Source organism: Gaeumannomyces tritici, assembly GCF_000145635.1.
Source record: "Gaeumannomyces tritici R3-111a-1 unplaced genomic scaffold supercont2.1, whole genome shotgun sequence".
NCBI classification, from domain to species: domain Eukaryota; kingdom Fungi; phylum Ascomycota; class Sordariomycetes; order Magnaporthales; family Magnaporthaceae; genus Gaeumannomyces; species Gaeumannomyces tritici.
This window is the reverse complement of record NW_008804545.1, coordinates 1,478,551-1,503,863: the sequence shown is the minus strand read 5'-3', so window position 1 is coordinate 1,503,863 and position 25,313 is coordinate 1,478,551. Positions and strand designations below refer to the sequence as shown.

The 25,313-nt window shown below is 46.6% G+C and overlaps 10 protein-coding genes across 10 annotated transcripts; 5 read left to right on the top strand and 5 right to left on the bottom strand.

The window, feature by feature from the left end:
• Positions 1-695: 695 nt before the first annotated feature.
• GGTG_00467 (hypothetical protein) lies at positions 696-3,220 on the bottom strand. The gene is made up of 3 exons (XM_009218213.1): positions 1,691-3,220; positions 1,534-1,619; positions 696-1,430 (listed from the first exon to the last, which is right to left on the bottom strand). The coding sequence occupies exons 1-2, from the start codon at positions 2,428-2,430 to the stop codon at positions 1,562-1,564; spliced, it is 798 nt and encodes a 265-aa protein (XP_009216477.1). The 5' UTR covers positions 2,431-3,220; the 3' UTR covers positions 696-1,430; positions 1,534-1,561.
• A 1,045-nt stretch (positions 3,221-4,265) lies between these two features.
• Positions 4,266-6,463, top strand: GGTG_00466 (hypothetical protein). The gene is made up of 3 exons (XM_009218212.1): positions 4,266-4,782; positions 4,895-5,078; positions 5,172-6,463. The coding sequence occupies exons 1-3, from the start codon at positions 4,521-4,523 to the stop codon at positions 6,181-6,183; spliced, it is 1,458 nt and encodes a 485-aa protein (XP_009216476.1). The 5' UTR covers positions 4,266-4,520; the 3' UTR covers positions 6,184-6,463.
• On the bottom strand, positions 5,989-7,996 carry GGTG_00465 (hypothetical protein; the record flags this gene model as incomplete). The annotated part of the gene is made up of 2 exons (XM_009218211.1): positions 5,989-6,746; positions 6,886-7,996. 2 exons carry the CDS (start codon positions 7,994-7,996, stop codon positions 6,580-6,582), a joined length of 1,278 nt encoding a protein of 425 aa, XP_009216475.1. The 3' UTR covers positions 5,989-6,579.
• Positions 7,997-8,257: 261 nt separating this feature from the next.
• GGTG_00463 (hypothetical protein) lies at positions 8,258-11,586 on the top strand. The gene has a single exon (XM_009218209.1). It carries the CDS (start codon positions 9,741-9,743, stop codon positions 11,292-11,294), a length of 1,554 nt encoding a protein of 517 aa, XP_009216473.1. The 5' UTR covers positions 8,258-9,740; the 3' UTR covers positions 11,295-11,586.
• On the bottom strand, positions 8,274-9,155 carry GGTG_00464 (hypothetical protein; the record flags this gene model as incomplete). The annotated part of the gene is made up of 2 exons (XM_009218210.1): positions 8,790-9,155; positions 8,274-8,697 (listed from the first exon to the last, which is right to left on the bottom strand). The coding sequence occupies exons 1-2, from the start codon at positions 9,014-9,016 to the stop codon at positions 8,274-8,276; spliced, it is 651 nt and encodes a 216-aa protein (XP_009216474.1). The 5' UTR covers positions 9,017-9,155.
• A 3,374-nt stretch (positions 11,587-14,960) lies between the features above and the next one.
• On the bottom strand, positions 14,961-16,856 carry GGTG_00462 (hypothetical protein; the record flags this gene model as incomplete). The annotated part of the gene is made up of 7 exons (XM_009218208.1): positions 14,961-15,325; positions 15,478-15,522; positions 15,572-15,642; positions 15,864-15,875; positions 16,258-16,334; positions 16,511-16,593; positions 16,799-16,856. The coding sequence occupies 7 exons, from the start codon at positions 16,854-16,856 to the stop codon at positions 14,961-14,963; spliced, it is 711 nt and encodes a 236-aa protein (XP_009216472.1).
• A 324-nt stretch (positions 16,857-17,180) lies between these two features.
• GGTG_00461 (hypothetical protein) lies at positions 17,181-17,597 on the top strand (the record flags this gene model as incomplete). Its single annotated transcript, XM_009218207.1, has 3 exons — positions 17,181-17,204; positions 17,335-17,379; positions 17,463-17,597. The coding sequence occupies 3 exons, from the start codon at positions 17,181-17,183 to the stop codon at positions 17,595-17,597; spliced, it is 204 nt and encodes a 67-aa protein (XP_009216471.1).
• A 332-nt stretch (positions 17,598-17,929) lies between these two features.
• GGTG_00460 (hypothetical protein) lies at positions 17,930-21,440 on the bottom strand (the record flags this gene model as incomplete). The annotated part of the gene is made up of 11 exons (XM_009218206.1): positions 17,930-17,944; positions 18,231-18,376; positions 18,900-18,927; positions 19,075-19,178; positions 19,261-19,270; positions 19,399-19,476; positions 19,548-19,624; positions 19,734-19,932; positions 20,610-20,786; positions 20,931-21,216; positions 21,403-21,440. The coding sequence occupies 11 exons, from the start codon at positions 21,438-21,440 to the stop codon at positions 17,930-17,932; spliced, it is 1,158 nt and encodes a 385-aa protein (XP_009216470.1).
• Positions 21,441-21,590: 150 nt separating this feature from the next.
• Positions 21,591-22,587, top strand: GGTG_00459 (hypothetical protein; the record flags this gene model as incomplete). The annotated part of the gene is made up of 5 exons (XM_009218205.1): positions 21,591-21,593; positions 21,724-21,817; positions 22,167-22,279; positions 22,352-22,448; positions 22,532-22,587. 5 exons carry the CDS (start codon positions 21,591-21,593, stop codon positions 22,585-22,587), a joined length of 363 nt encoding a protein of 120 aa, XP_009216469.1.
• Positions 22,588-24,068: 1,481 nt separating this feature from the next.
• GGTG_00458 (hypothetical protein) lies at positions 24,069-24,631 on the top strand (the record flags this gene model as incomplete). Its single annotated transcript, XM_009218204.1, has 2 exons — positions 24,069-24,135; positions 24,444-24,631. 2 exons carry the CDS (start codon positions 24,069-24,071, stop codon positions 24,629-24,631), a joined length of 255 nt encoding a protein of 84 aa, XP_009216468.1.
• Positions 24,632-25,313: the final 682 nt, after the last annotated feature.

Below are 25,313 nucleotides of genomic sequence, written 5' to 3'. Positions count from 1 at the left end.
GTGTGCCCCTTTTGTTTACATGTGCGGATTTTTTTTTTGGAGGCGGTGCCCAGGTAACCGACTGCCTACAACCTGCCTACAGATTCACCAAGATTCGAAAGTTGGGACTAACCAGGCAGCACAGACGAGCCGCCAATGCTGGTCACCAGCTAGTCCACCCGCAAGGAAAACCCAGCGCCATCTCGTGCTCGCTTTAACTGTCGCCGAATCGAACCAGTACAAGCCCCTGTCCTCGGCCTTGCAGAGCCTTGGCATCGAAAACAACGTTCCTTGTTCTACCTGCAGCTGGGGCTGCGTCAAACCACCAAATGCGTGCCTTTTCCCCTCTTCCTTCTTTGGCTCACCCCCCAACAGTCGCCATTGAAACCCCCAAGAATAACGGGGCGGAAGAAGCGGGAGAGTGAAGAAAAAAAATACAGTTTAGCAGCCCGAGAACGAGGCTTCCAGGCTACACAATCCCGCAGGCAGATCTTGCGCGCTTGCCAGAACAACCGAGGGCGGTGACGCGGGGACCCGACTGGGCCTACATCGATGCGACGAACACCACGAGTCGAGAAGCACGCTCGCGTCGCACACCTGCACGCACCTCCATGAGACGAGGCGGGGGGCAAACACCCTTCCATCCCCTAGACCGCCATTTCGCGGCCGCGTGCGAGGATGCTGCCCATGACTTGCGGATGAGGGCACACGCGGGCTTGGTTGCTCTAGGCCACCCCCCAGCTCCCCCTCCGCGGCGCCGGTCGATGGGACTGGTCGGGTCGCTTGGCTGGCTGGCTGGCTGACTGACTGTGTGCGTCGCACAAACGAACACCCCTTCTCGAGAGCCGGCTGGTCGAGGGCGAGAGTCCCAATTGTGCTCGGGCAAGTCCAGTGTACTTGGGTCATGTCGCCAAGGTACATGTACAAGCGGCACGGCCTTTGCACCCACAACGGCAGCACATGTCCCGGCATCGAGCGGCCGTCACCAGAGTCTGTCACCTCTCCATCCGATCTGGATCGGCCCCTGCTCCCACATCTAGCTTCCAAATACAACAGAACAAGGCCCATCAGGCAGAGCACCTCGAGCTCCCAGAGCCTCCGCCATCCGCGAGAGAAGCTATACTCTGGACGGCCACTGATCCCATTCACATCCTGAGCCGGTGACATGAATTGCGCAACAGAGTGACCCCAGGTGGCGGACTATACCCTTGATCAAAACCAACAAGCAGCCTCAAAATATGGTGGCTACCTCGCTACAGATCCTCGAACCAACCACCAACCTTCTTTTTCACCAGGTCGTGTCTATCAATCAATGATCGGCAACCGCCATGTCCTACCTCGAGGCTACGTAACGGCTCGCCTTATTTAAGCCTCACTTGAGAATACATGCCGTCGTCAAAGGGGAATAAATGGTGCTCGATATCATCGACGTGTCGGAAACATAACGGTCACTTCAAGTCGTCCCGATAGTCGGCAACGCCGTCGATCCTATGATTAGCGAGGGCCTTGATTCTCTCGGAAGAGGAGGGTGGCACTGGGTAGAGAGGTACCTACAGGAAACCCCCGGTTTCCATCCTGGGTCTTATGCAACCGTCAACTTCCGGAAAAGAATTATCAGCGGCAACTGGCGGTGTCTGATGCTATAACACGGTCAGTGATGCCGCTCTAGGCTGTGAAACCACCCGACCGACCGGCGGTTTCCCATGCGTACCTTTGACCCAGCACACCACACACCGGCTTTGTTGTGGTTTCCCCGGCTACCTGGTCCATGGACAGTCCGTCGGTTGCAGGAACACACACACACACACACACACACGTTACATGCCGCTCGCATTGGCCCAGAACGCCCAGGTTGCACGAGGCGGGGGCCTGCCCGTTTTCATATACGTCTCTGTCACACCCCGGAGGGATAAGCGCGCAAGAGACCGCCGAGAGGGTATTGCTCGCCAAGCCAGCGCCGTTCGTGTGCTTCTGGCGGCGGACGGTCTGGTTGCCAAAGCAGTGGCTGAGCTTGCCGCAAACGCGCCAGGGCCGACCGAGATGAGAGGTCTCCAGGACGGATAAGGTAGAGACTCCCTTGGGCTGGCTCAGCCGACAAACGAACAACGCCAGCCCGGAGGCGCCTCGCTCGTTGAACTCAAGAACCAAGCCGCGTGGCCGCATGCCACACTTGTCCGCAGCCGGCCGTGGAACGTGAACGAGCCTGCATCGGCTCCCAGGCGCATCCCGCGGTTGACCGGGCGTGGCCACAGCGCCATATGATCCCCCGGGCGCGGGCTCCCAAAACGAGGCTGGAGAAGGAACGGAGTGAGGAAGACCCTTACCCGCTCCGTTTGCTGTGGTGGGATGTAAGCACGGCATGGTCGCACCAGAGGCTGGCCGACTCCAGGGCACCGGGTCGATAAGGGACATGGTGATGCAGAGTCGCATGGGGCTCCCGCCTCCTCGCATTGCTAATATCGGTTCTCTCGCCTTCCTTCATCCTTTCCCGTCCCCCAGGTCCCCGAAAGGATCAAGGACGGTGGGGGAGCGAACCAGGAGCTGAGGGGTTAACTAAAGGATATGCAACGCCCATGCCGGCGGTCATACACGAGGGACCTCGGGTCTGGTCGCGTCTACCGCGACCGCAGCCATCGGGGTGCCCCCGATCAGTGATGCCCCTGCTCCGCGGGTTGAATCGCAAAAGACTGAATGGACGAGCCTGTCCGGAAAGACGTGAGACAACGAGGCTTCCGGACGATGCGAACAGGATACTCGTGGCGCATTTGAGGGGAATGACAGGGCTGAAAGGCTTGAGCAGAAGCAGTCCCTGAAGAGAGGGGTTTGTTGCCACAACTCGGAATGTGGAAACGGATAGCACTGGTGTGGCACAAAATGGGATGAAAGAGAACCCGGTACTCTGGCCCAAGACGTGGTTACGGGCGAATCGAGTTGGGTTCCGGTAAACCCTCAAGCCGGTTATGCATCCGTCCTTGGTGGCAGGCACTCGTGGGTGGCAGGCAGCCGGCTTCGGGTTTCATCGAGTTACCTGCACACACCGTCCAACGACAGGATCCCGCGCAGTCATGACGAGTTCGGAGACTCAAGACACGCTCGGCCAATAGGTGGCTCGAAATGTGTGCTTATAGTTTACACGGCAACATCTCGACCGCCGGCCTCCACGTGACGACCAGAGCAGCGAACGGCAAAAGCGGCGTGGGTTCGGACCCGAGCTGAGATGTCGGCCAAGAAGCGTTTCATTTGGAAGCCAGAAGTTGTGAGTGGAGATGTCAGCCAGCGGGGGACGGGCCGGGGCAGGGCTCCGTGACGGGATCCGGGCGCCGTGATATTTCTTTGCTTTTATTCTCGGTTCCAGGCATTATGGTCTTCGACCCCACGACCGTTGTCGGCCGAGTGATTCCATTGTTTCGCTCTTGGGCTCCCGCTGCCCAGTCACGGACGAGCCGGTCGTGGAGGTCAGGCCATACCATGGAGGCCGAGGGGCTGGGCTTCCATATTTGCAAGGGTCGTTTTTCAGCTTTCGGGGCCATCCCCACCACCTCCCCAAGCCCCTGCTCGCTTTTCTCGCTGTGAGTGGCTGAGCACAGCTCTAGGCCCGGTGCAGCTCATGTGGCTAGCCGGATCCGGTAAGACCGCCCCCCTCCAGTCGTTGCTCATGTTTGTGCAGGCTGTTGGTGCTGCTGCTGCTGCTGCTGCTGTGTTGCCTGTGCGTTGTCGACCTCGTCTCCGCCACCCCCGCTGAAATGCGTTGCCGATGCTTTTAGGCTCACTCGCCCATCACGAAGTGCATCTCCTACGTGATCTCTCTGTATTGGTTTTGCTTTTGTATTTGCAGCGTCCGAGGGGACGAGGGGAAATCTGCACACGGCAGGGTCGGACCTGGAATCCTTGCTGGCGCCCTCCGTTTTAGCTGCCCTCAGCCGTTTGCTAGTCTCGCATGGGCTGTCTGGCGATCCTCCGCTGGTGCACATCCCGAGGTCGCCCAATAGCCAGCCGCAGCCGTGGCAACACACACACAGCAAGCCCACCCTCCCACAAGCGCACAGGTGGGCGTTCTCGCCTTGGCCCTAGGATGAACTGCCTCCTTTGCCCTGCCTCGACCTGTCCCACACCACTTCGCAGTTAGGCGCAGGCGGAGAACATGAGATAAGAGAGGAGTCAGAAACAAAACACCACACACACACACACGCACAAGGATGGGGAATGGCCAGGGGTCTAGCTGGCTTGGCTGCCGATCGCCAGGCGGGAGTGCATTTGGTGGCTGGCCAAGGTGCGGGCGCCGTGCCCTTGCGTTTTATTATTATTAGACTGTTCCCCGGTCCCCATGGCTAGTGCCATGGGGTTGATCCTCCCGTCCTTTTCTTCCCAGCCCATCTTCTCTGGACCTGACACACCACGGAGCCGTGTTGTGTTGGTTGGCTTGCCCTCTGCATCGAGGCCGCATCAACGTCGCTGCCAGTCAAGCCAAGGAGCAGCTCGAGCCCAGTTGACTCGAGCCAGCCCCCTTTCCTTCACCAGAAGCACAGCACAGGTGGAGAAGAATGATGCGCCATCTCCTCGGAGCGGCGGCTGTCGCCTGCGCGGCGCTCTCGGCCGTCGTCGACGCCAGGCTGCTACGGTGGGAGGCGGACCCCAACGAAGGGCATTGGCTCCCGGCCCGGGAGACGATGGCTGTGCAGGCCCTGCTCGGCGGCGGCGACGTCTCGCCCATGCCCACCGCCGCCCCGCTGCTGCCGCCGCGGGAGCTCCTCGACAAGCGCAGCGGGACCAACAACACGTGCGCCTTTGTCAGCGGTAGCGCCGGTAGGAAGCCCAGATACTCTCGTCTTTCTTGACGCCGAGGGCGTGCGGCAACCTCTCCCCCGGACTCCCCTAGCTGACAGGAACGGATGACGCGGATGGTCTTTGTATCTAGATATTCCCCTATACTGCGCCACAAGCTCGGGCTGCGTCTTCCACTCGCAGCGCAAGGCCTTTGGCTGCTGCCCGGACCGGCCGTCGAAGTCAAACCAATTCTGCGAGGCCTGGACGACGTGCCTCCACTCGTCCGAGGGCACGCGCCTCGACGTGTCAAACACGGGAGGCGACACCATGTGGTGGTATGTTGTGCTGCCACGCGCCGCCCAACCCCGACCCTGACCCTGACCCTGATGGCGAAAGCTAACCACGCACGACCTCCCCTCATCGCGCAGCGGCAACTCGATGTACCCGAGCTGCGTCAAGCACACGTTTGCCGAGAGCACCCTCCAGGGCTACTCGCTCTGGGGCTGCGGCAAGATCGCTACTACGGACTTGGTGCTGAGGTCGGCCACCGACGGCACCTCGACGACGGGCACCGGCGGCGGCGGCACTAGGGCGACGGGGAGCTCGCGCTCCACCAACGTTATCCAGGGGGTGGGGGGCACCGACGGGGACCAGGGCGCCACTTCCACGCCCGGTAGCGGCGGCGGTTCCGGCCAGACCCAGGATAGCGGCCCGCCCCTCGGCGCCATCATCGGCGGCGCCGTCGGCGGCTTCGCGGCCCTCGCCATCCTCGGCTTCGCCATCTTCTTCCTCGTCCGCCGCAGCAGGCGCACCGGCGCCTCCCACCCCGTGCACGGGCAGCAGAACGGCGTCCCCGGCGCCAGCGGTGGCGGCCCGGCCTCTCCCGGCGGAGGCCCCGCCGCCCCCGTCATGCCCGGATCTCCCGGCCACCCCCAGCAGCAGCAGCAGCAGCAGGGCTACCCGTCGCCGCAGATGGCGGAGCAGCAGCAGCAGCAGCAGCAGCAACATGGCCAGTACGGCTTCGCGCCCGTCACCGACCCGCGCGCCAGCATGGCCAAGCCGCCCTACAGCGTCACCAACAGCGTCTACGACCCGGCCGGCATGAGCCCGCCGCACAGCCCGTCGCCGGGCTACAGCCCCAACGGCGTCAACCCCACGCCGTCGCCGCCCCCGCCCAGCCAGTCGCCCCCGATCGGCCAGCCGCCCCAGCCCTTTGGCGCCGCCTGGGCCATGCCGCCGCAGCAGCAGGGTCCCCCTGGCTACCAACAGAACCAGCAGCAGCAGTATCCGCAGCAAACCCCGCCCCAGCAGTACAACGCCATGCCACCGCCGCCGCCTGGCGCGTACCAGCAGCACCCCCAGCAGTTCCAGCAGTCGCATCAGGACTACGCGGAGCTGCCGACGGGGAGGGGAGATCGTGAGCTTCGGGAGTTGGCCTAGCCTGAGCGCTTGGGTTTTTTTTCTTTGCGAATTGCTTGTTGGAATGCTTTGTTATGCTGGGAAAATACAGTGTATACACAGCTGCATCGGCTCTGTCTTGTCTGCTGGTTGGTGTCATCTGTCATCTCCTCTTCTGTGCTCATGTCATGCATTACATGAACAATGTGGGTTGTTCTTCTGGGGTACAGCTCTTTCCTAATCTCATATCTGAGATGACATGTATATAGATTCTTACCTTGCTGTTATACAGCTAGCCGCTAATCCAACTTTGCGTTATCCATGTCAAGGCACACTCGTGACGTGTGTATCAAAGTGTGAGAACTCCCTAGGGATGGCAGCCATGCGTCAGGGATCAGGGAGCTTAATGATTTTGAAAGACAATGGAAAGTTGCTCTCCTAAAGCTTGGTGTTGCGCGGCTCTGGTGGCCATTTCGCATAGGGGTGGCCCATGGAGCTTGGGATGAATGGATCGAGGGCTAGGGTGTTGACAAGGCCCGGATGAAGCTGGTCGATGCTGGTGACGCCGCACAACTTCATGGTGGTTTCAAGCTCGTCGATCAAGACTGGGAGAGGTGTCAGTTTGGGTGCGTTTGATAGTTTTTTTCTTCTTGGCTTTTACCCCTTTCCATCTTCTCCTTTCCACTTCGAGGAAGAGGGCTGAAGCGGGAGAAAAAGTGAGGCAACGGAATAACCTGAACTCACTCTCAACGTATCGCTGCACCCCCTCCTCCCCATAGGCAAGCCCGTAGAGCACCCCCCTCCCGAGCCCGACGGCGCGGGCGCCGAGGCACAGCGCCTTGAAGACGTCGGTGCCGCGCGAGACGCCGCCGTCGACGTAGACCTCGAGCCTGCCAAACACCTCTGGGCAGCAGCGGTGCAGCTCGAGCAGCACGCACACGGGGGCGGGCGCCGTATCGACGCTGCGGCCGCCGTGGTTGGAGACCAGAATCGCGTCCACGCCCGCGTCGGCGGCGGCCACGGCGTCCGCCGCCGTCTGCACGCCCTTGAGCACCAGCGGCACCCCCGGGCACGCGGCCCGCACCCACGCCAGGTCGGCCCACGACACGGACGCGTCGACGTAGGAGCCCATGACGCGCCCGATGGCCCCGCCGCCGCCGCCGCCGCCCGTGTTGCTGCTGCTACTGCTACTGCTGCTGCTGCCGCTGCCGCCGTCCGGCGCCATGGGGGTTCGCAGGCTCCGCGCGTCGCGCGGCGAGGGCGCGGCGCGCTCGTCGGCCTCGCGCTTGCCGGCCACGGGGGCGTCGACGGTCAAGAACACGGCGGCGACGCCGAGCGCGGCGGCCTCGGCCAGCAGGGCGGCGGAGCGGGCGCGGTTCTTGTCCACGTACAGCTGGAAGAAGACCGGGACGTCGTCTTGTCGTCGTCCTCCAGCCCGAGCCTGGGCCTCGGCCGCCCGCACGGCGGCGACAATGTCGGGCAGCGGGAACGAGGCGCTGGTGGAGACGCACTGGGGCACCCCCAGGCGGGCGCAGGCGCGGCCCAGGGCCAGCTCGCCGTCGCGGTGGAACAGGCGGCCGAGGCTGGTGGGGCTGCAGAAGACGGGGGCGCGCACGCGGCGGCCGAGCACGAGGGCCGACGTGTCGACGGCGCTGACGTCGCGCAGCACGCGCGGCCGCAGCGAGATATCGGCGTAGGCCGAGGCGTTGCGCCGCTTGCTGTGCAGGTCCGTGGCGGCCGACGACAAAAAGGCCCAGGCCTTGGGGCTGTACGTGGCCTCGGCCGCGGCGGCGAAGTCGTGCGTGTTGATTAGGGCATGCAGCAGCGGGCGCGTGGGGGTGTTGTTGTTGCCCATGGTGTGTGTAAGTGCTCCCTGGCTTTGTTATCTATAGTTTGATATCCAGAAATCACAGGCTTGCCTTCAACGGCGGAGCATCCATGTTCGTCTTGACCTTGAGGTCAATATCACTTCTCGCAAAGTCAGTCGTCATTGCCGGCTCCTCGGCTTATCGAGGGCCGAGACGAGCATTGACCGACGGCAGTCGTCGTCGGCACTCGCAACAGCACACAAACCCCCCCCCTCAAGGCCAGCTGAGTCAGGCACCAAACCATCCCCAAAAAAAAAAAAGCCATCAACCCTCCAGCGCCTTCCCAATCAGCGCCTTTGCCCGCTCGCTCAGGTCCATCTGCAGCGCCAGCGCGCGGCCCTCGGCGCTCATCTTGGCCCACGTCTTCCTCAGGATCCCGACCACCTTGTCCTCGTCGAGCTCGGGCTTGCTCTCGAACCCGTCGAACTGGTCGTCGAGGAAGACGAGGCAGGCCACGTCCTCGAGCGCCTGCGCCTCGCCGTCGCTGCCCAGGTTCTCCTTGCGGATCAGCGCCGCCACCCGGTCCACGTCGGCCGGCGAGATGGCCCCGCCGCCGCCGCCGCCGCCGTCGCCCGAGGACGCCGACAGCAACTCGGCCACCTGGGCCGCTGCCTGCGCCTTGAGCTTGGCCCTCCACGTGAGATATCCAGCTCTGGTCATGGGGTAGCTGCTTCGGGGTATTTCCCACCTAGGAATCACGGGCCGGGGACGCGCTGTGTGTCAACTCTCCCCTTTGTTCCTTGCGTCTCTCCCTCCCCCTGGCACCAGAGCAACACGCACCGTCTAAAGTGCTGGGCGCGGCAGGCCAGCTGCAGGACAGGGGATGCGCCGGGGCTCCTCACGGCCAGCCAGCGCGTCATTTTGCGGGCGTAGTGCAGCTCGTACGGCACCCGCTCGCCCTCGGCCCCGACCCGCGCCTCGGCCGTCCTTGGGTCGAGCGCGTGGGCCTCGTCGATGAGCAACATGGCGGCGCCATAGTTAGCGGGCAGTTCTGGTAGCGTTGCCATTGGTCTTGTGTAGTTTTCTGCCGGACGTGTCCTAGGCAGATGCCTAGGTAGCTAGGTGGTTCGGTAGGCTGGCGGGTGTTGGATAGTGGCGGGTGTTGTGTTTGTTCCAGCTCCCAAATCCGAAAACCCGTCAATCTCTCCCTCACCTTTGTCACCGGACGAACGAGATTTATGAGTCAGCAAATCACATTGTGACATGTGATTGGTCGTGTCTAGAACCTACTACACCCAGGCGCTTTGTCTGTTTTTATATTGGCACAACCGTGTATTTCCACTCTTGTCTTTGAGCTTCTGTTTCTATGCAACGGCTTTGATGTATGTGTCTAGGACAAGACGGACATTAGCTAGATACTAGCCTAACTGGTTGTATATGTGCTGTTGTCGCTACTGAAGTTAATTGATCTATCTTGCCATCACCAGGTCTCTTCCGAGACACAGTCACCGATATGGAGCACTCCAAGTTTGCCGTGCGAGCAATCGTGGACCTTTTCCCGGCGTGACCTTCCTCTCACATTGCGCTCAGAGAATTCTCCCGACTTCCGTCTTTGCCGTGCTCTTTTGAACACTCACCCTTCTGCATCCTGCACAAACATCTGGTGCCCTCTCTACCTTCTTTGGCATGCTTTCTCTCTTCTGGCGCATATCTACTACCAACCAGGAAGACGAGCCCTTCATTTGCCAATAGCACATCCCCGAACGACGCGAATCCAGGATCCTGGCAGCCATGGGCGCCGGAAAGAACGGAGCCGGGTACAAGCTCCATCTGACCAACGCCTTCATTCCGGGCAGCCCGCTGGTGGTTGCGACGTCGTCGTTGTCGCCACGCCCGTTGGCACCTGCCGAAACCCCGGGCAGCATGGTCGCCAACGATTCTGGGAGCAGCGAGACGGACGAGACCGACACCACCGACTCCAGCGGCGACGTCACCGACTCGGCCGGGCAGGTCGAGTGTCTCAGGAAGGCCGGCAAGAAGCTGGCAGGAACGCACAGCAGGGGAGGGCAGAAGGAGCCCGTCTGCTGCAAGAAGAAGGCAGCGGGCGCGCTCAAGGCCTCGGCCGACGAGACCGATGCCGGCTACAAAGCCGACTGCAACGAGGACTCTGAAGCCTCGACCTCGCAGGACGAGACCACAGAGACCGAGTCGAGTGGCGAGGAGGTCTCTTCGAGCGAAGCTGCTGCCGATGCCGCTGTCGAATCCGCCGCAGACCCATCAACCGAGGACGCTTCCACCGATGATGCGAGCAAGGAAGATTCGTCGACCGAGGCGGTTGTCCAAGGCGAGCAGTCCGCCGGCGACGACGACTCAACCAATGAGGACGCCACGACCACTGAGGGGGCCACCGATAGTCAGCCCGAGGCACCACCTGCTGCGGAACCCACCCAGGCCCCGGCCCCATCGGCCGCCGCCCCGGGCGACTGGACCCCGTCTCAGGACGCGGCCCTGCGCGCCATGAAGGAGGGCGGCGAGACGTGGGCCGTCATCGCGTCCGCCACCGGCCAGGGCAAGAACGCCTGCAAGGCTCGCTGGAAGCAGCTGAACGGCGGCGGCGGCGGCGGTGAGAAGAAGCCCCATTCGCCAAAGGAGGCGGCCAAGAGCGCCGACACCAACAACAAAGACGGCGAGAAGGAACCGGCGGGCGAGGCGGCAGAAACCGACGACGAGAGCCCCTTCCCGCCACCCCCAGAAGAAGAAGAGGACAGCAACGTGGCGCCGGCCAACAACACGACGGCCAACGAGGCCGACAATGACACCACGACCACGGCAGCAGCGGCGGCGGCGGGATCCGAAAGCAAGAAGAGCAAAAAGGCCAAGAAGAAGGCCAAGCTCGAGCCCGAGGTCAAGAAGAAGATGGAGAAGAACAGCAAGAAGAGGCACCACAAGACGCAGCAGCAACAAGAGCCCGAGAACGCCAAGCTCGGCCACGAGGTCGTCCTCGTCCAGACCGCCGACGAGGCCGACTCGGAGCCGTCGGCGGCACCACCACCTCCTCCCGCCCGCCGCGGCGGCGGCGACGACAGGGTCCGCAACTGGCTCGCCGTGCACGCGCCTCGATATCCGCCACCGCATCAGCAGCAGCGACACCACCAGCAGCAGCAGCAGTGGCAACAGTCCTGGTCCGCACAGGACCGCGCGGTGCTCGAGGTCCTGGAGCGCAAGCGCCGCGTCGAGCGCTGGCTGGAGCTGCAGGCCGGCTTCTACAACGCCACCGGCCGCATGGTGTCTGCCGAGGTGCTCAGGGCTCAGGTCGAGGAGCTGGAGCGCGCCGGCCAGATGTAAGTGGGCAATTGCGGGTTTTTTGTATGTTTTTCTTTCCCGTCTCTTTTGCGCACTGCTTGCGCAGCCACGACGTTTTCACATTGCTGGGTTTATGGGGGGCCATTCCCCGACAAGTGAGCATGCGAGATTTGTGACATGTCGTTCTTCACTTGTCTGCCGGGCCTTGTCCGTCCATTCTGATCTAACTTCGTTGGCTTGCCGATTCCCACCCGTGTTTCGCTTTCATTTTGTATTTCGCCTTGATTCTGTATCGCTATGGAACTATCCCATGCATATTACCCTTGCCTTCGTGGTGTGCTTTTTTGCCTAGGCCAAGGGGGCCGAGATTGTCGCTGGAGGCACCCACTACGAAAACAGAGCACACTAGCTAGTACCGACATCGGGATAAGAAATCATTGCGCTGCCTCATACTCGTGCGGGCTAAAAGCGCCTGCAATTTAACGGTCCTCCGGAGTAAAGTGCGGCGGGGCAATTCGACGTTTTCGGGGCAATTCGACGTTTTCGGGGCAATTCGACGTTTTTCTGTAACATTTTTCCCCAGCCAAATTAGCTGGAAACCAATGTATCGCCGAAAAAAGTAATAGTTAGCCGAATTCCTGTAAGCACGGTGCATAGCCAAAAAACCATCGTAATTTTAACCCCGCCAATTTAAGCCTTGCGCTTTTGGGTTTTCCAGCCAAATTTTACCGAAATGCCCAGGATCCGGTGCAAAAAAAAGCGCGAAAAGGCCCGGGCTAATAAAGCCCGGGTTTTGATAGCTTTGGAAACTTTCGATTAAAACGGCTTTAAAACCTTCGCCGCTTGCGCGCGGCAATACGGGATAAACCTTTGTTTACTGCAAAAGCGCCGGCAAGGAAGCGCCGGCAAAGTAAAAAACGGCGGGCATAATAAAAAGTTAATAAAAACCGAAAATTTTGCGTTGCTTGCGTAAGTTAATTGGAAGCAATTAATTGGTAAGTTAATCCAAGCGGTTTTAAATGCGATTTGTTAATAAATAAATTAACCTTTTTTAAAAAACGCCGTTACCGTAATTGCCGTTGCTTAAACCGTTAATTCGATTTTCCGCCGCCGGCTAACCTTTTTTTCGACGAACGCTAAAAAAAAATGGGCTTAAATTTGGCTTTTGGCTTATAAAAAATTGCTAAAACGGGTAAAAGGAAAGCCGCAAATTATTAAAAAGCGCGCGGTACAAAATAAATTGGTATTAAAAAAATGGTTTAATTTTTACGCGCGGTATGTAAAAAAATATTAAATTAAGCCGGAAAATAAATGAAATTCCGATAAAATAAGCTTTTAAGTAAGCGTATTTTAAAAAAGCTTTATTTGGTGCTATACGGATATCGAAGCTTGGTTTTAAAGCAATCCGGATTACCGGAATATCGTTACAATTGTTAAAACCTGTTTGGCCGCCGGCGCAACGATTTTTCCGTTTATTATTATAGCCGGGATTTATATTAACGAAAAATACGTGCGCAACTTTTTAAATTTAAAAACGATTTTTATTACAAACGAAAACGGTTAAACCAACGATTTAATTGCGTTTAATTGGTTTAATTACTTCGTTAAGCAAGCAACGCTTTCGTTGCCCGACGAATATCGCTTGTTATTAATTAATAATTACGGATTTTACCTAACGTTGCCGTTTTGGGAAAAGTGCAAAAAAAAAAAGATCGTAATTTTCCTTTTTTTTCCGCATACAATTTATAAATTGCAGCTTTTTAACGTTGGTATTTTTTTAACCTTTAAAGCCGCGTATTAACGGGATTTCGCACGGTAAATTAAGCAAAGCGCAATTAATTACAACCGCGCAAAATTTTTTAACAGGCTTTACAATATGCGCCGGCGTGCTTTTAAAATTAATATTATTAAATTAACCTGGTTTAAATGCGGGTTTTAGCTTTTCGATCCGGAAATTGTGCTTAATAATTTGGAAAATCCGTTTATTTTGGTTACATTAAAAGCCGTAATTACCAAAAAAGTTGGTTATATTTTTAACGCAACCGAACAATTTCGCTGGATAAAGCAACGAAACCGGTTTTTTGCCTTTTTTTTTAACGAAATTAACGAAACCAACGAAATTTTGCATTTGTTAAAAACGCCGTTGCTTGTTTTGCTAGCCCGCGATTGGAAAAAAGCTACAATTTTAACGTTGGATTTATTAGCAATCCGCCCGTACGAAAATTGGCTTTAAAAGCGCTTGCAATCTTTTGCCGCAACGGGCAAGCCAATTTCGTTAACGGTAATTTACGTCGCTTTTAAAGTAAAAAAAGTTAACGAAGCGGTAATATTTGCAAGCGCGCGCGCAATCGAAAAGCTTTAGCAATGGAAAAAAGCGAATATTAATCGAAAAAGGAAAAGTTTTTTTAATCGATTAATTATTAAAATAAGCCCAATTTTAGCAAGCGATGTACAATTGCAAACAATTAATAACAAAAGCGCGCGCTTTATCGGCTAACGTAAAAAGCGCCGGCGCTTTCGTAGCAAAAATATTAAAATAAAATTAACAACTTTTAAACGGTGGTTAAAAAATTACAAACGAAAGGAAAGCAAACGATTAAAGCAATTGCGGGCACGTTTTATTTTGCAAAAAGTACGGCAAAACGAAATTACCGCGTTGGTGCGTTTGCAAAAAATTTTCTTTTAAAACGAAATCGATTTTATCCGGATATACTGGCAATAACGCCGGGATCGTAACGATTGGTTCTTGTTAAGGGTTAATCGGTGCAAAGGCGGGTAGTTACCGGGTTACGGGCCGGATGCGGTGTTTCCTTTGTTAAGCTTCCGTAAATCTCTTACCAAAGGTGCTATCGCCAATAAAAATTGTTCCTTTTTTAACCCCCCTTTCTTTCGTGCCCTTTCGGGCACGCGGGATTGGTTTTATAAATCCTTCGCGCTTTATGCGCTTTCGTGCAATTTAAGCTTTACCTTATTTTTTAACTTTGCCGTTATGCTTTGGCCGCAATACCGGTAATTCGCCGGCATATTTCCGGGGGGTTTGTGCCCGGTTAATTGCTAGCGCCCTTTTTTTCCTTTTTTACCGGGCGGTTTTGCCCGTGCATTTAACGCTTTTCGCTTTTTGCCGGGCGGTTTTGCCCGTGCTTTTAACATATTGCCCCTTTTCGATACGGCTTATTCCAAGCCGTTTATACCGCGCGTGCAACCCCGTAAGTAACCGGTAATTTACGGTATTCCGTTAAGCCGTTTTAATGCCCGGCAACGCTTAAAAAAACCGGCTGTAAAGTTTTGTAGCATTCGGAAAAATGGGTTCGTACCGGCATATAAAAGGCTTTTTTTCCCGTTTAAAGTTATAAACCCTTTTTTTTTCCTTTTTATGCATTTAACAATTATTCCAATAACTTTAACAATTATAACCGTAAATAATTGGTATTTAACCGTTCCTTTTAAATATTTAAATTTAACCGGTAATTGCAAATATTATCCTTTGTACCCGATTACGTAAAAAAAATGGTGTTTTTTCAGGTATCCGCTTCGGGTTTTTCGGTTCCAACCGGCCCGCTAACCTTTTTTAACAACCTTTTGGTATTTTCCTTAATTATTATGGTTTAATTAAACCCGAATTCGAATTTGCCAAAACTTCCAATTTTTTAAATTTTTAATAATTGCTTTGCCGGTAACCCTTTAATGGGCCTTTTAAATGCAGCGGGTTTATCGGGCTTTTTTGCGCTTGCAGCTTTTTAAAATTCCCGCAAACGTTTTGCCGGTAACCCCCCGGCGGGCTTTAACTGCCGCGGCAAAAAAACCTCCGCCGAAAAAAAGCGTAAAACGCGCAATAAACGCCGCCGCAACGCTTTTAATTCCAATAAATTTGCCCCCGAAACGAACATTACTTTTTTTTCGCTTTATATAAATATTTGCAACGCGCTTTCGTTGCGGGAAGTTATTAATTTTTAATAAAGCAATAATTAAAACTTTATTTATTTGCTTTTTTTTAAAAATAATTATACGGAGCGTGCGGTATTTTATAACCGTTATTTTGGTTGTTAAACATATTAAAATTATGCCGTTAACCCCTGTATGCCGATATGCTTCGATAATTGTACGGGGTTTTCCAAATATATTTATTGCAAAAACGTGGTTAGCAATAAAGCTTGCGTTAAATTTTCCAAATGGTTTTGGAAAATGGCCCAAAACTTTTACAAAATTTTAAATACCATTTACAAACAATTGCTTAAAACGATACCGAAACTTTTTAAAAAGCTTATTAAAGCTTAATTTTGCGCCCGCAAAGCTATCCAAAAAGCTAAATCCTTTTATACCATATTGGCCGAACAATTTGCGCGTTACAAACGTTAAACCGTTATTTAAAAGCGCATTTAGCGCAAAATTGCTAGCGTTGCAACATTAAAAGCTATTTAAAACATTTTCCAATAATTTTACGCTATTGCCGTTTAAACGAAAAAGCAAGCTTAAGCTTTAGTTAGTATCGGTAATTTTTTTAACGAAATAAAAGCGTTTTTTAAGCGTTTCGAAAAAGGTATAGTTGCTTTTTTTGGTAGCATTGCCGTTAGCTTTGCCACGATTGCGGCGCATTTAAATACCCAAACTTACAACCGCGCGGTTCTTTATAAAAGTGCAGCGTTTTTATTAGCGCTAAAAAATGCCGCTTTCGGCGCCGACGATTTTGGCGGCAATAATTGTAGCGCCAGCAAAAAAAACGTAATTTCCGGAAATTTTGGTTCCTTTGGATACGGTATTTAATCGATTTTTTTTACATATTTTTTTAATTAATTATTAATATCCCTTTTTCGAAAAGTGGTTAATTTTAAATTTTTTTCGTTAATTTGTTATTGTAAAAAGGACTTTGGGGTGGAGTTTTATGCTCGTAAAGCTCCAAACGGCGTAAAACAAAGGTTTAATAATTATTAAAGGGTAATTAAGTTAAAATGTTATTATTTAGGTTTAAAAAAAAAGAATTTTGCTAAAAAAAAGGAACGGATTCAACCTTTTTATATAAGTACAAAGGAGCTTTAAATAGTTAATGCACAAATCCCGAATTTGTGCATGGCAATCCTTTAAAGCCTATGCATGCGCTTAATAAGTAAATTCCAATACCAATTATTTTTTTTTTGGTAACGCATGCATGGTAAAACGGAAAAAAAAGAAATTTGCAATTCGAATGCGCAATAATAAATAATTTGCTAAATCGGCAATTTAAGTAACATATAAAAAAAAAATGCTTATTTAGGTTGTTTTACCGGATACGTATTGCTATTAAACAATAAACGTAAATGGAGGTTTGGGAAATTATGTAAATTTTGGTTCCAAAGCTCCGAAATCGCTAAATTTAAAGTTATGGGCGTTTGGGATCATTTTAAATTAAGTGGGAAGTTTTTGTAATGTTTAGGAATGGGTACGTTAAGGGCGAAAGTAAAGGTTAACGGATAAAGGGCGGTAAGCCTTTATTTAGCCCGTTAATCGTCGATTTAATTACTTCAATTTCTTCCTTTTACAACCCCGTTTTTTAAGTTAATTTAATTAGCTACGTGCGCTTTGGAATCGTCGTTTACAATTTGTACGCTCGTTATATTGTCGTTTTCCCATTTTCCTTTACTTAATTTTATGCTTTATACCTTTTTAATAGCATTATAAACCTTTCGCTTGGTTTAAACGCTTAAAATCCGTTCGACCACGTTTTGGAAAGCGTTATTTTACTGGAAAAAGCTTAAAATTAGTAATCGGCTGCTTGTATCGCTCCAAAACAAAGCTTTACAGCTTACCTTTAAGTTATGCTTTTTCCCGTTAAAAAGTTTAACAAGCTTTTTTCGTTTCCGGTACTACAATTTATATTTAAAAGCTTGCCCGCGCCCGCTTCGGTCGTTTCAATCGCTTTTATTGGTTGCAAAAAAAAGCGCGCCGCTTTCCGCAATGGCCGTAATGGTTTTAATGTTCGTAAGCGCGGTAAAAAAAATGCTAATCGAACAACAATTTGCTTTGGCTGCTTTAATTCCGTGCTTTACGGCAAGTTTAACGTTAAAAGGGATATAATTTAGCTTTATGTTAAAAAGTTAAGCTTTAATAGCAAGCGTTGCTAGCGTTATATTTTTGGTTATTCGTGCAAGCCCATGTAAGGATTTCTTTTTTTTCGTTTTTAAATTTTTTGCGCTAACAATTGCTAATTTTTTGCTTGCTTATCGTATTGCTATAAAGTTTTTTGTTAAAGCGCTTAGCAACAAGCTTTATAATGCAATATATTATTTCCATTTTATATATTTTATGCTTTATAAATTTGCTAACGTTATTTTTCCGATTATAAACATTTTAAAAATAACGCACCATTACTAAGCAATTTTTTAAGCTTAATGCTAAGCAAGCCAATCCGAATGCCAATTTTGCAATTATAATTTCGGGTTAGCAATACGAAACGGAGCGTTTAACCGCGCTTCGTTTTTTTAAAGCTGCGTTTTTCGAAGCTTTAAACAAAGGTTTTTCCGTTTAAAACGATAATGCGGATAAAAAAAATAAGGATTATAATAGCAATAATAATTAGCTTTATTTTACAGCGTTTATAAAGCTTAAAAATCCCGTTGCTATGTTTGCAATTGCTATTAAAAAGCAAAAAAAGCAAAAGAAAAAAGGGAATAGAATTTTTGTTGTTAAAAGCAAGGTTATTGCTTTTAGCTTAAGTAATGCTGGTAATGTTTAAGCGTAAAAGCTTAAAAATTGTTTTTTTTGCTTTTTTTATAATGGTTTCGTTATAAAATAAATGTATTAATTTTGCGCTTTTTGTTAATTTATGGTTTGGTGCTCGTTGCGCGTTGGTTTGGGGTTTTTTTGTTTTTTCCTTTTATTAAAGCCATTATATGGCCATTGCCGTAAAAATTTTAACATGCCGATTTTTATTTCCAAACTTTCCTTTTATATTTTGGTGCGGTTAACCCAACCTTTAATTCGGATTAAGGTTGTATTAATGCTTACCAATTCTTTTAATGCCCGGTTTAATTGCTTTTTCGTTATCGCATTTGCCGGATTGTTTGTTCCGGCAATCCAACGGATTTCGTCGATTTCTTTATTTTTATAAAATTTTCGAAGCGCTATTAAATTAATTATAAGCTTTTTTTTTGCTATTATGTTTAATTAAACAAAGCATTAATAAAGCAAAAAGCTATTGGTGCAAAAAATAAATTTAGGTTGGATAAAATTTAACCGTTTAAAAATCGTTAAGCAAGCTTTTTTTATAACGTAACCGGAATTAAACCCAAAAACCATGCCGTAAATTTTACTGGCTAGCACATTTTTTGTAATTTTTTTGCATTTAACCAAAATTCAATGCAAAATGTTGCCGCGTAATTAAAATTTGGTTTGGTGCTTGTTCGATTTTTCGTTGCTTAATACAAAAATAAACCCAATTTGCAAAAATATATTATTGTTATTTGCAAAGGATCCATTTACGAAAATGTAAAGGTTTGCGCTTTCGAAATTGATAAAAACGTTGTTTAAACTTTTGTTAGCGTTTTCGATTTGTTAACCAATCCTTTTGTTAAGCTTGTCGATATTTTCCTGTATTGGGTTTATTTTTTATGCGGTTAAGGCGTAATTAAAAGCTGCTTTGGGCTGGCATATAAAATTAATGTACGCTTTACGAACCTTTTAAAATACAAATTATTGCTTGTAACTTTTTAAATTAGCGTTTACAAGCTTTAGTTTTTCGCTTTGGTTTTTTTGCTTTAATTTAATTCGGCCTTTTTTAACCATAATTTTTTTATTGTTAAAATCGCTTTATTTCCTTTCCGTAAACATCGAACGCGGTTTTGCTTTAAACTTTGCTTTTTAAAGCGCTTTTTTTTCGAAATTTATAAACGTTTAATTTCTTAGGTTTAGCGTATCGTTTATTTGCATCCTTACCATTCCAAAGCTTATATTGCGCTTTGTAATAAGGAAATACGGATTATAACACAACGATTTGCAATTTAACCGCTTTTTGTAATGCTTTTAATACGTAACGTACCAATGCAATCCTAATTCCGTTAAGCCGTATAAAGGTTTAACGATTTAAAGCAAAGTGCTAAAAAGGAAACGTAAACGTAACTTTTTAAATAAGCGCAGCAAAACGGTCCTTTTAAAATTAATTGCGCTTTGGGTATACGTTTGGGTAATGTTCCGGGTTATTAATAAAATGCTTCGGTTTTAAAGGCTTAGTGCAAGCGCGAAAATTAACCGTTGGCTATAACGCATAATTGTAAAAGTTTGCGTTAAAATGGTTTTTTTTTCGTTATTATTAATATTTTAAGCTACGCATTTCGTTTTTTTGTAAAGGGCTTCCGGTATCCTTTTTATTTTTTTTAACGAAACGTGCTTTAAAAATTTTAGCGCTTGGAAATTGTTTTTTACGGATTGTTACGATTATTCCGGCGTTAAATAAAAACGTTATTTCGTTCCAATCGGCTTTTTAAAATAAAGGTTTTAAAGCTTTAATTAAACCTTTTGCTTTATATTCGATTAATAAACGCATGGCCTTTGCTTTTTTTGGTAATAAATATGTTTTGTTATGCAATTTAATTTCCAATCGCTCCTTTGGTTTTAAAGGTTTATTGCTTTTTGTATTTAGCGTTAGCGGTTTTAATCGATTTCGTAATTGTACCGGTATTTTGTTTTTCGGTAAGCGTCCGCGTCGTTTTGGCTGTACCGGTTCGAGGTAAACAAATGGTTTTGGAATTTTAATTTATTGCTTTTTTAGCTCGTTGTTTGGCTATTTTTTAATTCGATAATAAAGCTTAACAAAAATGCTTTTAAACGTTACCAAACCGTTAACGGTTTCGATCGTAACGTTATTATTTGTTACCGTTGCTATTTTGTGCGGGCTTATCCATCCTTTTTTTTTCGGAACATTAAAACCTTTGTTCCAAAAGCAAAAAAGCTTGGTTTAACGGTGCTAATATTAAGGTTATTTCGGGTATTAATAGCGTTTGCAACCTTTTTTTTAGCAATTGCTTTTTAAAGCTTTGCTATAGCCTTTTTAATTGTTTGCGCGCGTTTGGTTATAATTAGTAACGGTAATAATTCGTGGTTTATTTGTAGCATGGCTTTAAAAACAAATAGCGTTAAAATTAACCCGTTCGGTTCCGCGGTATTGTTAATTGCTTTTACAGTTTTTTAAAGCTATAATTTTAGCGCAAAATTTGGGCATTTAATTTTTATAATCGAATGCGTTTTGCGTAACATGCTATGCGTTCGTTCGACTTTTTTAACGGCGTAATGGGCCTTAACGGGAACTTGCTTGCAAGTAATTTTAAAAAGCTTTGCTTTAGCTTAAAAGCCGCTTTTCGAAAAATAAGTGCTTGCGTTGTAAGTAATTACGTTTAAAGGCTTTAAATAAACATTTATCCAGTAACGCTTTAAGGTTTTCCAAGTTTTTTTTGCAAATAGGTTTTTTAAAATCGCTGCAGCATTAAATTTTATGCTTTTATTAATTACATAAAGGACCGGTTTGTTGCTTAAATAGCAAACGTTAATAACGATTTCGTAATTAAAATCCTTATCGTTTTTTAACGTAAATTTAAATTGTTGTGGTGCATTTTTTTTAATTTAGCATTTGTAATATATTTTATTAATTATTTCCAGCGCGTTGCAATTTGTATCGTAGCTTGCCCGTTAAAAGGTTTTGTGCAATTTATCGACGGAAAGGTGGTTAAATCGCTTGTAAACGCGCCGTAACTCGGTTTTTGTTAAAAATAAAAATCCTGCGATTTTTTTTTCGGCGGTTATTAAAATTTTGTTTATAACGTATATCGATGCGTTAAAAAAAAACCATGGGTAACCGAAACGTTTAATAATCCGCACGCGCGTTTTGTTGTGCTTTACGAATTCGTTGCGCGTATTATTAAGGTATATACTTAACGCGTTTATATTTTTAAGTAATAAAAGGAATGGTATTGGGTTATTAAAAACGTAAAACGTAATATTGCTAATAAGGGTTGGTATAATAATCGCGCCAATGCTAAATTCGGTATTTCCTGCTCCAAAAGTTACAAAATGCTTAGGTGCTTTGTAATCGATTTTAAGCTTTTTTATGTGCTGTTGCAATGTTTAAATTTGGTTAATTCCGGCCGTTAAATTGGCTGCCGCGCCGGTGTTTAGCAAAATGCCGTACTATTGGGTATTGCTATCGATATTGTTATGGATAAGCATTTTGTAAATGGGAGCTTTAATCCTGGCTTTTTGTGCTTTTTAAGCGTTTTTTGCAAATAAACGGTGCTTCCATAATTTGTTTATAAAGTACGATGCTATACTTTGTGTAAAATACGTTATTGCATGTTCCTTTTGGTCGCTTTCGTAATTATGGTTATTAATTAACTTTTCGTTATCCTTTTCCAATGCGCTTTCGTTTTTTAAATCGTTTGGTTTATTAATCGAAAGGAATTTCCGATAGCTAATTGGGGGTTTGCCTTTGTTTTTTTGCTTTTAACGCTAGCGCTTTTTGTACTTTTTTTGCTTTTTTTTAAATGCTTTGTTAATTAGCAATTGGGCTTTTTGCAAATTTAATAACTTTGTTTGGCATGTGGGTTGTAAGTTCGTTTTTGCTTTTATTCCTATTTTTATTAATTTCGTTAATTTTTGCTTTCGTACTTTCGTTCCGTATAATGTTGTGCCGGGATTTTGTTGTTGTTTTTAATTTTTATAACATTGCGAAATACGTTAAAAAAGCTTTTAAAAGTATCGGGATAGTTAAATAACGCTATTTCGAGCTTGGGGATTTTTTAAATTGCCTTTGCTATATTTGCTACAAATTGCTATTTATTATTAAAATTTGGGTTTAACGCTTGGTAATATCGTTGCAATTTATCGAAAAGTTTTTGTAAAATTTCGATATTCGTTTTTCCGGTGCTTGCAAGCTTTAAACGGACGGTATAAAAGTAAATTGTTATCCAATTTATTTAATATTGGGTTTGCACGATTTTTATTTCGAAATAATTTTTAAATGCAAAATAAATGGTTTGGAAAGTAAATATAAGGCTAATGTAATTAACGTAATATTTATTCGCTTTGCTTTTTAAAATGTAAAAATATAGCGCGTAAAATTATAAATAATTTATTTTAAGCATTTAAGCGTAAATTATAAAGTGGAAAAGCTTATCGTTAATAATGTTATACGGTTTTCCTGTATACGAATATGTATTGTTCCAAATGGTTTTAAAAGTGCGTATGGTAATTGCGTCGATTAATGCGTTGGTTATTTCCCGTAAAGGGATTTAACGATAATTAAGCTTTTTGGTGTAAAGGTAACGAAATAATGTATAAAGGGTTTGGTTATGTAACGAATGGTAGGCATAGCTAGAAAAGTTTGGTAACGGTTTTTAAAAGGGCGGTTTTTAAAAGGGCGGTTTAGGAAGTAACGGAAGCGGAAAGTATGGTTTTGTATTTCGTGCGCTTGGTTTTTGTTTTTCCTTTGCGCGTTCGCGCTTTGGAACGTTAATTACGAAATTTTCGTGCTTTTGTTTTTTTGCTTGTAACGGGTATTTTGGCCATGGTTGTATAGGCTGGGGTAATTGGAAAAATTGGGGTGGAATTGTGCTTTTACGCTTTTTCGCAAAGGTATACTACGGTTCCTATTGTTTTTGGAACGATATGGTTTAAAGGTTAAAGCGAAAAGGTAATTTTATTTTGCTTAATGCTTTTGTAAAAATTATTAAAAAATTTGTTTTCCAACTTTTTTGCGCTTTAAATTATGCTTTTGGTAATTGTTCGTTTTTTACCGCTTTTTGCGTTGTATTAATTGGTTAAAAAAACGTTTTAAAAGGTAATTAACGGGAAAGCATAAGGTTTGGAAATGGCAGCTTTATAAGCTTTTTGCTTTTGCTTTTGGTTAATCGTAACGTTAAGCTTAACGTAAAGCTTGGTTTTACAATAAAAGCTTGTAATTAGCTAAAAATTTCCGCCAATTTTTCGCCGAATGTTTTTAAATTAAAAGTAGGAAAGTGGATTTTTTGCTTTCGGAAATGGCTTTGCAAAAATTGTTGGATCGTTAGGTTTACCGCGTTAAAATTTGTTTTAATTTAATTACTAAATTTTTTTTTAAAATTGGTTAACGTATCGTTGGGATTTAACTTTTTCCGATTGTTATACATTCATTTAATAATCCATGTATTTTTGCCGATTGCGGAAACGTTTATTAAATGCTTAGCGATTTTGTGGTTGGGGTAATTAAGGAAAAGGAAATAAAAAATTAACAAAAAGTTTAAAAAAAGGTTTAAAGTATCGATAACTTTTTTTGCATAAAATGCTTGTTTTTCGCAAAACATTTTTGTGCTTGTCGGGCTTTAATCTTGTTTATTAAGGATTGCGTAAGCGGAGGATTTTCCTTTTTCCATAGTAAAATGGTAAAAAGGATGGTAAGCGGTATTATTTAAAGCAATCCGTTTTAATTGTTTAAACCGGGTTAAAATGTTAGCTTGGGGGATTGCACAGCGCCCCCTTTTAAGGCTCTTTTAATTTTAATGGCCGAAAGTAAATGAAAAATGCGTTGCCGAGCGTCGAACCAATAATTTTTAATTCCTAAATCTTTTACTTAACCTTAGTTAATTAAAAAACCCTTTTCCTTGCTTTTTTATATTGCTTTTTGCAATATTAATTAATGTAAAAAGGACTTTGGGGTGGAATTTTATGCTTGTAAAGCTCCAAACGGCGTAAAATAAAGGTTTGATAATTATTAAAGGGTAATTAAGTTAAAATGTTGTTATTTAGGTTTAAAAAGGAAGGAATTTTGCTAAAAGAAAGGAACGGATCCGACCTCTTTATATAGGTACAAAGGAGCTTTGGATGGCCGGTGCACAAATCCCGGATTTGTGCATAGCGATCCTCCAAAGCCTGTGCATGCGCTTAACAAGTAAGTTTTAACAATTATAGCTAAAACCACAATTTCCTTTCGTTATATTGCTTTTGCAGCATTGCAAAATCCCAATATTTTTAATTACCAATTAGGTTTTAATGCCCCAATAAATAATTTTAAAATGCTTTTTTTCGCCCCCCAATGGGTTTAAATACCGCCAATATGCATTTGCCGCTACCCAAACGCTTAAGCCCGTCCGCCGTGCTATCCGAAGGTTTTTTTATTTCTTTTTCGGGCAAATAATAATGTTTTTTACCATAACGTACGTTTAAAATGCGGTAATTGCTTTAACGTATTGCGCTAAGCATGCCCTTTACGGGCTTTTCAAAATGTGCTACACTTTGCATGTTTTTTAAAATTTAAATGTATTGCACCATTAATTTGGGGCGTTTCCCGTACTATACCGTTTTTATTTAATTTTTTATTTATAAAATACGATATTTTACGGTTATTACAAACCGTTTACGGGTTTTTTTACGTTTTTTCCCGGTAATTAGCCGGTTTGGCACGTTAAAACATTTTTTTAAACCATTTTTTTGGTTTTTGTTATTCCTTTTTTGTAATACCCCCGTCCTTTCCGGGTATTTACCCGTTAAAATCCGGTATTTTCCTTATCCTATAAATTTGCTTCCAATAAATTTATTTTATACGCTTAAACAATTTTTTTCGTAATATCCTTTTTTAAAATTTATAAATTTTCCGATTTGTTATAATTTATTTATTTAATTAAATATTTTCGTTTTTGCAAAAGCCCTTTATATTTTAGCAAAGCTTTTATTTCGAAACGATTTTTTTTTTTTTCGATTTTTGGTTTTTTATTTTTTGGTTTTTCGCCGGGCTTTTTTTTAAACGCCCGCAACAAATTTGCCGGAAATACGTTATATATCCGGTAATTTACCGAAAGTTTTAACCGGAACGTTAAACCGGTTAACCCAACCATTTTTAAAATTTGAAAAGGTTTTAACTATTTGTTTAATAATTTTTTTAACGGCTTTTTTATTTTAATATTCGCCGTATTTAGCAATACCCAATTGCTTACCCCGAAAAGCACCGGGGTTTTGCTTTTATTATAATACTTTTTGTACGTATTATTCGCTTTTTTAGCAATTTTTTGGCTTGCTTCCTAATTGTTTCCAAAGCCCCCGCTTTAATTTTGGCCATTGCCAAAGGTTTTT